The sequence below is a fragment of the Lupinus angustifolius genome, unplaced genomic scaffold (genome assembly GCF_001865875.1).
Source record: "Lupinus angustifolius cultivar Tanjil unplaced genomic scaffold, LupAngTanjil_v1.0 Scaffold_40_34, whole genome shotgun sequence".
Lineage (NCBI taxonomy): Eukaryota > Viridiplantae > Streptophyta > Magnoliopsida > Fabales > Fabaceae > Lupinus > Lupinus angustifolius.
The window spans coordinates 15,116-25,040 of NW_017721357.1; the positions used below are offsets into that span (position 1 = coordinate 15,116).

The 9,925-nt window shown below is 35.0% G+C and overlaps 1 protein-coding gene across 1 annotated transcript; it reads right to left on the reverse strand.

Annotated features, from left to right (window-relative positions):
* Positions 1–305: 305 nt before the first annotated feature.
* LOC109338757 lies at positions 306–2,648 on the reverse strand. The gene is made up of 4 exons (XM_019576061.1): positions 2,006–2,648; positions 1,872–1,945; positions 1,482–1,573; positions 306–939 (listed from the first exon to the last, which is right to left on the reverse strand). Exons 1-4 carry the CDS (start codon positions 2,646–2,648, stop codon positions 306–308), a joined length of 1,443 nt encoding a protein of 480 aa, XP_019431606.1.
* Positions 2,649–9,925: the final 7,277 nt, after the last annotated feature.

Genomic DNA, 9,925 nt, shown 5'->3' on the forward strand with positions numbered 1-9,925 from the left:
GTGAAATATAGTTTCACCTCTATAGTGAGAGAGCTTATTTATTGTTCATCTCCCTATCAGATTTCTCATTTCTTCCTCCATCCATCTTGTTTTTATAAAAACGAAAGTCACTTTAAATATCTACTACATTTTAATAAAAACAATTTAATCCGTTTATTTGTGCTTTTCTTTATACGATGTATTAGATTACAATAATAACATCTAAGCTTTTATCACATTAACCAGGGTTAACTTTATGAAACGAATAACTTTTTTTTCTAAACTACTGCCCAAATATATTAATGATGAAACATGAAAAGAGTACCTTACAATGAAGTGAACCTATAGTTTGGAAGACCCATCCTATTTCTTGAAAAGTCTTCCAAAAGAAAGTTAGGAACAAAGTTCCACAAACTAAAAATCTTATGATGAAGACCATAAATGGCAAGTTTATCAGCACAACTATTACCCTCCCTATAAACATGTGATACAATACAATCCATTGAAGATAATAAAGCTTTGCAATGATTCCATTTGTTGATAAGCTTCCAAGGAACCATGGTTTTTCCCTTGAATATTTCTACGACTAGAGCAGAATCACTTTTCAACCAAACAGATAACCAACCTTTTTTGTGAGCAAAATTGATAGCCATGATTGCCGAATTTAATTCAGCATAAAGTGCATCATGAATACCAAAAAAATCGGCAAAAACTCTCAGGAATTCACCTCTGTGATTCCTGAACAGAGCTCCCCCTGCAGCATTACCAGGACTACACATAACAGCACCATCCGAATTGATTTTGATCCTATCATGAAGAGGAGGATTCCAACAAACTTCCACAATCTTAGGAGCTTTGGAGTAATTAATTGCAATGTTGAGGGACCTAAGAATGTTGAAATCCTGAAGAGATGTGTTAGCATTGAGCTGAGTTTGATTTCCAGATAGAGCAATAGCCAATCTGATCTTTGAGATAGCAGAATTAATCGGAATTTTTTGTCCTGAAATCGATCTTGATTCCAACAGTACCAGATTGTATTTATGATGTCCACAATACTAGCAGCCAGAACTTGAGGACTCCATTGCCTATTACACAAAGCAAGAATGCTAGAGATGGAATGATTATTTATGCTGATTGAAAAGATTGTGCCAAGCCAATTCCATATTCTCACTGCAAAGGGACAAGTTAGGAAGATGTGATCAGAGTTGTCATTCGAGGACCTGCAGAGATTACACATTGAGGCCAAGGAACAACCCCTCTTTTGCAGATTCTCATCAGTAGGAAGTTTGCCATGCCGAAATCTCCAAGTTGTGAATGACTTTGAAGGAGGAATGAAGGAGGACCAGATTGTTTTACACCAATTTATAGCCGGAGGATCAACATTTGTCCAAGTTGAAGCTTCCTTTAAAGACATCAACCCATCCACAGATGATTTCTAGATGAATTTATTAGTATTAGCAGATATATTTATGTTTGCAATTTTCCTAATGATTTCGGGGTACCTGTTAGCCAGAGAGCTTGGAATGAACCATTTAGATTCATTAATGAAGTCAGTCACTTTAGCCTTCAAAAGAGGTTGAATTGATTCAGGAATCTGTAAATAATCCACCAAGGTTTCCCCTAACCAGTTATCCCTCCAAAAGTTGATGCTACTCCCATTGCCAACAATCCATAGGGAATAGTCAATTGCAATTTGCCAATTACCTTTAATTCTAGGTCAAATAGAGGATTTTATATATCTAGTCACATTAAATCCCAAACCTCTTTCTGTAGAAGGTTGCCCATTCCTAATTAGAAAAGGACATCTCACATGCTAGCTTTAACAAAGTAGCATGATTAAGATTTTTGATTGATTTTATTCCTAGCCCACCAACTTTGAGGGGCTTACACACCTTCTTCCAAGCCACTGTAACCAGCTTCCTGATTTTTGTATCACCAGACCAGATGAAATTCCTAATACTAGTGTCTACAAAATTGATTAGTTGAGAAAGTCAATCATATATGTGGAAGCTGTAAGAGAGCTTACTTTGAATAACCGATCTAACTAGTTCCATTCTGCCCATTATGGATAATGAGTGACCTTTCCAAGTTGCCAAGTTGCCCATTATTTTATCAGCAATAGGTTGAATATGAATTTTCCTCGGTTTTAATTTGAAGATATGAACACCAAGATAGTTGAAAGGAATACTACTAGCCGAGAATCCAAGAGAATCAGAAAGGGAAGCAACTTTCCTAGCAGAAATTTTGCCAGAAAAGAATTTGCATTTTACAGGGTTAGTCAGTTGCCCTGAAGCAACACCATAGTCAATAAGGAGATGTTTGAGAGCTATAAGTTCTCTCTTGATGCCCTTATAAAAGATTAATATGTCATATGCATAAAGAGCATGAGTACAAGTTTTCAAGTTGCAAGGACAATTTATGGTGCTGAGTTTGCCTTCAAGCACCAATTTTGAAATTCCCCTACTTAGAACATCCTCTACAATACAAAAAAGCAAGGAGGATAGAGGGTCCCCTTGCCTAACTCCCCTTTTGCAAGAGAAAAAACCCACATTTTCACCATTCACATTGATTGAGAGCTTATCAGATTGCAAAATAGTGCTTATCCAATTGACAAACTTGTCATTGAATCCGAAAGCATGAAGTGTGTTGAGGAGGAAATTCCAATCCATAGTATCAAAAAACTTCTTGATATCCAGTTTTATAGCTAAGTTACCCCCAAACACTTTGTGATCAAGCAGCTTTATTACTTAAGAGGCCAAGAAGATGCAATCAAAGATGCTCTTGTCCTTAATGAATCCTCTTTGATTAGGAGAAATGATCCTAGAAGTGATTAAAGCCAATCTATCAGCAATGACTTTGCTAATAATTTTGAATTGAAAGTTTTCCAAAGCAATAGGTTTTAAATCCTCGATTGTGCTAGCTCCATGGTGTTTAGGAATGAGAACCACTGCGTTAGAATTCAAGTTAGGGAGAATCCACCCCTATGTGAAAAATTGTTGCACAAAATTGCAAACATCCTCCCCTACAATGTCCCAAAAAGCATGATAGAAGCATCCTCCAAAACCATCTGACCCTGGAGCTCCATCACCATTCATAGCATCCACTGCTAGCTTAATTTCCATTGGACTAGGAATGGAGGTGAGCATGTCATTCTCATCCAAAGAGACCATAGTTGGAATGACATATTGAATTAAACCATTTGCAAAAGAATCATTAGGACTTGCAAATACATTTGTGAAGTAATTTTCTACATGATTGGCAAAATATTTAAACTAATAACATTATAATGTGTTATACCAACATATTAGTTTATATTAAAGCAAAATTCAATTAAATTTTAGAAAATAAACATACTATTCTTATATATGAATATTTAGTTTAGTAAAATTCATAATTTAAAAATTCAAAAGAAATAATTCAATAAACTATAAAATAATTATATCTATATTCTTATATTTTATAAATATAAGCTAATTCCTTATATTTTTAATTTATAATGTAGGTAAAAATTGAAGTAAATGTTAGTAACAAAGAATAGTGTAAACATGTTTTTTTTTGAATCTTATAAGTCAAAATGTATGTCCAAATATTATTTTAATTAAAAAACAATAAAAGTAACACCCACGATTTTCTATTTTTGGTGTATGAATGAAAAAGTTGGATTATTTTTTAGTAAATTTTTGTTTGGATGAGCATTTTGTCTTTTGAATGATATCCTGTTGAAATTTGTTGACAATGATGAGTTTTTGAAGTGGTTTTAATGGACATTAATGATGCCATTTATCGTGACTTTTGAGTTTGTGAAATGAAAAAACTCAGTAGTCCCACATTACTTGGAGGAGGGAAGTTTGAAGGCTTTACAAGCCTTGAGTTTCATCATTGGGGTGTGCCCCAAGGGGTACAATGGATTTTGTGAGTGTGTGAGGACTCACACAAACAAAACCCCTCCACACACACACGCACATGTGCACCACCACCACCACCTCCTTCGTCGCCGTCTGGCCAGCTCCGTTCGATTCGTGTTCGGGTCGGGCTTCGGCCAAACATTCTTTTTAAATAAACATTTATTTATTTTTTGGGAACCGAGTGTTGACTTGGTCAACACACACATTCCACACATGTTCAACGAAGTCAACACGGTTGGAGAGTGAAGGAGATCCGTGTGAGAGAGAAACTCGGTCAAAGGTGAAGAATTCGGTCAGTGGGAGGAAAATCCGCGTGAGATCTCTTCTTGGCCGTAGGATGATATGACCATTAGTTTTTTTGCACCGTCAGATGAGGGATCCGTTGAAGGCCTCAAGCTATAAATAGAGGCCTCCTCCCCTCGGGACAGTGTCGAATCAGACACTTTCTGGGCATCCCTCTTATCGATCTTGATTGTAAAGAGGGTTTGTCAGAGATTGTCTAGTTTGAGTTGTGAGAACTGTTCGATCCAATAGAATGCCTCATCGAGGAATACAAGGGACTCGTCTCACCTAGATTCTCCCTCAAGACTTTGCTGACGAACCACCGCCATCGCCGTCCCTCTCAACATCTCGGGGCTCATTCGTCTGCCGTAAATTTCCTCTCCACTACTTCATTATCCATAATGAGTATGCACACTAACCGAGGTTAGCCGATTAAATATTTTAATCATTCGTTTACATGATCGGTCCAACCTAAGACATATCCCAAATGAATGCTTCATGTGGGACCTGATCTTACGTCATCACGTAATAGAGGAATAACATCCTTACCACTACGAACCATCGCTGAATATCCTGGACGGCTACATGGCCAAGCCTCTTACGGTCAGACAACCTTGTTGCATGGTATCATGCATTCCTTTTTAGGCATTTCCCTAATCACGACATCACAGTCAGAAACCTTGCCCTAAACAGGCGCAAGCACAAAGGTACTTGTATAAGTTTGTCGATTTGGGCACCAGACTCAATCATCTGAACCACAGTCTTTCCCAAGTGTAAATACATTTCACACCCAACCTAGGGCTATTGCCTATGCAATCAAAAAATTAGAAACAGTCAAAATTAATGTTTGTCGCTCGCTCAAGCGAGAGACTGTCGCTCAAGCGATGAACTCATCAAAACAGACTCAATTCTCTTCCTGACTCTCGCCCAAGCGAGGGATTGTCGCTCAAGGGATAAATCCATGAAAAACTGGTTGAAATACATGTCTGGTCCTTGCTTGGGTGAGGTACAGTCATACGGGCGCCCAAAATGCCCAGAACAGGTCAACTTGCAACCTAGCCCTCGCCCAAGCTAGGCTGGCTCGCCCAGGCGAGGGGTTTCTCATCGAAGCGCCAATTGGAACCTCCTCCTCTGCTTCTCCCTCGCCCAAGCGAGGCTGGCTCGCCCAGGCGAGGGTAGTCTAGTTGCCAGGACTATTTCCTCGCCCTTTTAGGCTACCGGATCGAAAATCTCCGTTGTTTTCGATCCCTATGCGTTTTAGTTTCTCGAATGGTGTTCCTTCGAGGTTAACTGCCATATTACTTTATGTTTTAAGGTATCCTAAGCATACAACTTAAGAAATTATCCGTACAAAATCCAGGCACACAAATATTTGATTAAGTATGGGTTTTCTTAATACACAAATATAACTCCAAACTTTTGAGATAGTTAGGAGATCCGTGTGACATATTCGGACACCATTATGTCACAATGTATTCTCCCTCACCTCAGGTTGTTGCATTATTGATTTCCTTTACGTGAGAGTGGGTTGGTCGTCCGACTTCGAAAGCTTCGAAACTAAACACACGAAAACAATTTAGTGATTTGCGAATCAAATTTGTACATGATAACCCTAAGGTAAAAACATTGTTTAACACTTTAATCCATATCTCCCAAGTTGATCTTACCATTTTAAAGTAAGTCATCTTAAGTAGATTTCATATTTTGCATAATAGGTTTCCATGGTCATCTCAACCCATTCTTGATAGTGTTGATCTCATACTTAAACAACTTTTAAAATCAACATTTCTTATGTTACACTTACCACTTTAAAGTAAGCTTATCTTAAAAATGTTCATATCATAACTAATCAACCATCCAAGACTTCATAACACTTTAAGTTTATAAAGTGAAGACTTTTATAAGTCATCTTTTATCTCAAATCATTACTTGAACTTGGAAGTCAAAGAAAATCATTTAATAATCAAACTTTTAACTCATAATATTTTAAAACAATACTTTTTCACAAAACTCATCCATAAGCATTTTGGATTTCAAAGTTAGAAACTAAACTTTTCCTAAACACATATAGGCCATGATTTAGACCTAATGCTAAGGAAAGTTTTAATATTTCAACTTATCATTAAACACTTTAAAGGTTCCTTTGATAAAAAAAATCATCCCCTTTGAAACACAATCAAACCTCGACATTAAAAGTATACTATTCTAAACTTATCCAAGGCATTGGTTTTTCAAGGCAAAAACAAGTGAAAAAATGTAAACTTTGCATGGTTAGAAAACTCCTTAAAGGTTCCTTTGATATACAAACCATCACCTTTAACCATTTTCAAATACCAACAAAAAATACAAACTTTGTAAACATTAAAAACAACCCCATGAACACAAGGAGTTCATGGTTTTAAAATAACTTTCTAAGTTCAAGAAAGTATCTATTCAGAGTTTTGAACATAAAAAGAGTTAGGAAGATTGTTAGAGAATTTTAACGGTTGAAAATGTTCATAACATACAAATAAATATCATACTAAAATTTCATAAACATCTAATGGTTAGATCTTAAGAGATGAAGAAATCAAAATGAAGAACTATGAAGAACTACCTTGAGAGTTCTTTAGAAAATGCAATGTGAAGAAAGAGTGTAAAATGCCCAAGGCATTCTCTTAGTTAGGATTTGGCTCCTTAAAGAGAGAAATCTGATTTGGGGAGGGAAAAAGTCAATGGTTTTTCAAAAAGTAGTTTGTGTAAGAGATAGGTGAGTGATTTAAGGGATTTTGTGTACGAGAATATATACTTTTGCTTGTGTAACAAGCAAGCCTCTTACATGAAAGTGATGTGACCTTTTTTGCGAGACATTCTCGATTAAACCATGCCCGAGTATTTTTGGCTAATAATCGGTCGGATATTAAAAATTTCCTGATTTCGGTTTACGGTTAGAACTTTGAAAAACAGAATTCGGAGTAAAAAATATTTAGAAATGCGTTGCGGATGAACTTCATGTCTATATTGACTCGAAATAATATTTTGAAGCCAATGACGCAATCTGAATTTGATTCCGATTTACGGAACTCAAAAACACGTTATTGGGCCGAATTCGAGCGAATTTAGACTCGACAGCAGCTCAAAAACCTCGTCACATAAAATTACGAAAGACATTTTCATTGTGGATTTGAATGTCCTATCATACGAGACACTAACTTCATTCAACATTTGTATATGGTTTACATTGGTTGATTACATTTGTGTTGTATGTTGTGTCACTTACATATTATTCTCTATATAATTTCACATTATGGTCGACGTAGTTGGTTCTTACTCCCCCTGTCTTTTCTTTTGTCTATACTATGTATATCCACAGTTTTGTTGTAGTTGTACTATGAATATCTATTGAAAGAAATATACTCTGGAAGAACTTAACTAGTGTATAATTAAGTATGTTGTGTATATTAGAATTATTCGCTTTGATATAGGAAAACCACTCGTTTTTTGAGCTGATTTTTTATAAGTCACATTTTATGAAAAATATTTATATGTATTCCTTTTGCAAGATATGATGTTTTATAATTATTATATATATGTTGATAATATTAAATTAATGATTTTATAAAGTTGCAAAATCAAAAGGATAATTACATACATCGTGTTTTGAGTTTTGAGGTTTAGTGTAATGTCCCAAATTTGGAAAGTCGCTAACTTTGAATGTTTCTGCATTTAGAACTTGTCACCGAAAAGGTTTTAAATTTATTCAGATTTTCTAGTATGTTGAGTTTAACTTTCTTTAATATGTCACCATATATATTTTCAATAATAAAACACTAAGTTTTGAGTTGCAAAAATGAGGTGTTATAATAAAAATTATTAATATACATTATTTTCTATGTAATTCAAAGACAATAATTAAATAATTAAAAAGCTCCTTCTGTATAAGAAAAATATGATTGTAATTTTTTACTCAAAACTAGCATGTTTATAGGCAGTATTGTGCCCGTCAATCCACATTCCTATCCTTTTTTAATAAGTGTGTAATCTTTACACTATAAAGACTCTTACAAAAATAACTTGCCAAAAAGAATAAGCCAACAATCTTTGATCTGATTATGATTTGACACCTCTTCAAAAATATGAACTTTATCATCTTAAACCATTTTCGATGTCCAAAAAAGAGAAACAAAAAAGACCCACAAAAAAAACTAAGAATGCTAATTAATAAACAATATTTTTAAACTAGTAGGGAATTAAGATAGAAATAAATTGTAAAAAAGAAGAGATTAAGGGTAAAAGAGAAAGAGAGAAGGTAGAAGGTGAAAATTTGATGTTATAGAAATTGAGAGAAAATAAGTGAGATAAGGAGAAGAAAAGGTCGTAAATTATAATATTGAAAACTTTTTTCTCTACATCCATGTTGTCAAAATGTGACAAGCAACCAAAGAATGTATTATATGAAATAAAAATTATATAATTATATTGAACTTTTTTTAAAAGATCTACAACTCATCTAAGAAGAATCTTATTTATCATTTTTTATTGGAAAGAGAGTCATTACATATGTCTGAGTCTATAATTCGGAAATAAAGTCTATTCCTAAGGGAATCATCTTTGATAAAATTAGGAGTATTATCTCACCAGGAACCCCTCCTAGACATGACTCCAAAGGTTGCAAGCTTGTCAGCATACACATTGCTTTCTCTGTAGATATGAGAAAGTTATAAGGTTCAAAGATTAAATAAGAAGGAGACATTGATTCCACTTCCGAATGAGCTTCTAAGGGGGAGTAAACTTTCCATTGAAAATATCCACTACTATAGCCGAGTCACATTCTAACCATATGTCTTTCCATCCGTTGGAAACAACAATCTCAATAGCAATAATAGCAGAAATCAACTCTGCATATAGAGAATTTTGAATACCATAGTAAGCTGCAAAACAACCTTTAATGGCATCCCCATTATCCTTGAAAATAGCACCCCCACCAGCATGCCCCGATGATTTGTGAGCTGCACCATCAGTATTAATTTTTGTCCATCCCAATTAAGGGGATAGCCAAATTGCTTCCACTATTGCAAGAGCTTTTGTATTACTAGCTCTAATACCACTTGTTAGGTATCAGTGGCCTAAACACACCTAGAAGGAGGGGGTTGAATAGGTGTAGCGGTTAACAATCACCGCTTCTTGAACCAAAACTCAACTACTGGAAAACAGTCCAGTTAATCGATTAACAGTAGAGTTTAATCGATTAACTATTGCACAAAACATAATGATCAGACATGCAAATTGCACAGTAATTAAAACAAAATTGAAAAGATATAATTCAGATATTTTTACTAATAGACATGGAAACTACAAAGCATCATGTTAGGTATCAGTGGTTACAATACACCTAGAAGGGGGGGTTGAATAGGTGTAGCAGTTAGAATATCCGCTTTTCGAAACTCAACACTTAATGCTGAATCACCCCTATTTAATCGATTAAAAGAATGTGGATAATCGATTAACGAATTTGATTTAGTCGATTAAAACAGAAACAGTAAGCTTAGGCAGATTCGATTACTTGCACGACAATTAACCGATAATGAAATGAACACACAGAGCTTACAATATTATCAGAGTATTAACAGTATAGCAAAGATACAAAATATAGCAATTAATTCTACTATACAAGTTAACCGATTAAATGCAATAAAGAGAGAGAGAAAGAAAAATCCTGCAACACGATTTTTATCCTGGTTCGTTTGCTTGTCCACCGCAAACTACATCCAGGCCTCCCA

What these genes read in the sequence shown, in the direction of transcription:
- LOC109338757 (XM_019576061.1), bottom strand. Translation starts at nt 2,648, where the DNA reads ATGGATTGGAATTTCCTCCTCAACACACTTCATGCTTTCGGATTCAAT. An exon ending in AGTTAGATCGGTTATTCAAA is followed by an intron (nt 1,946 to 2,005) that starts GTAAGCTCTCTT and finishes TCAATTTTGTAG; the next exon opens with ACACTAGTATTAGGAATTTC. An exon ending in TTACAGTGGCTTGGAAGAAG is followed by an intron (nt 1,574 to 1,871) that starts GTGTGTAAGCCC and finishes GATTATTTACAG; the next exon opens with ATTCCTGAATCAATTCAACC.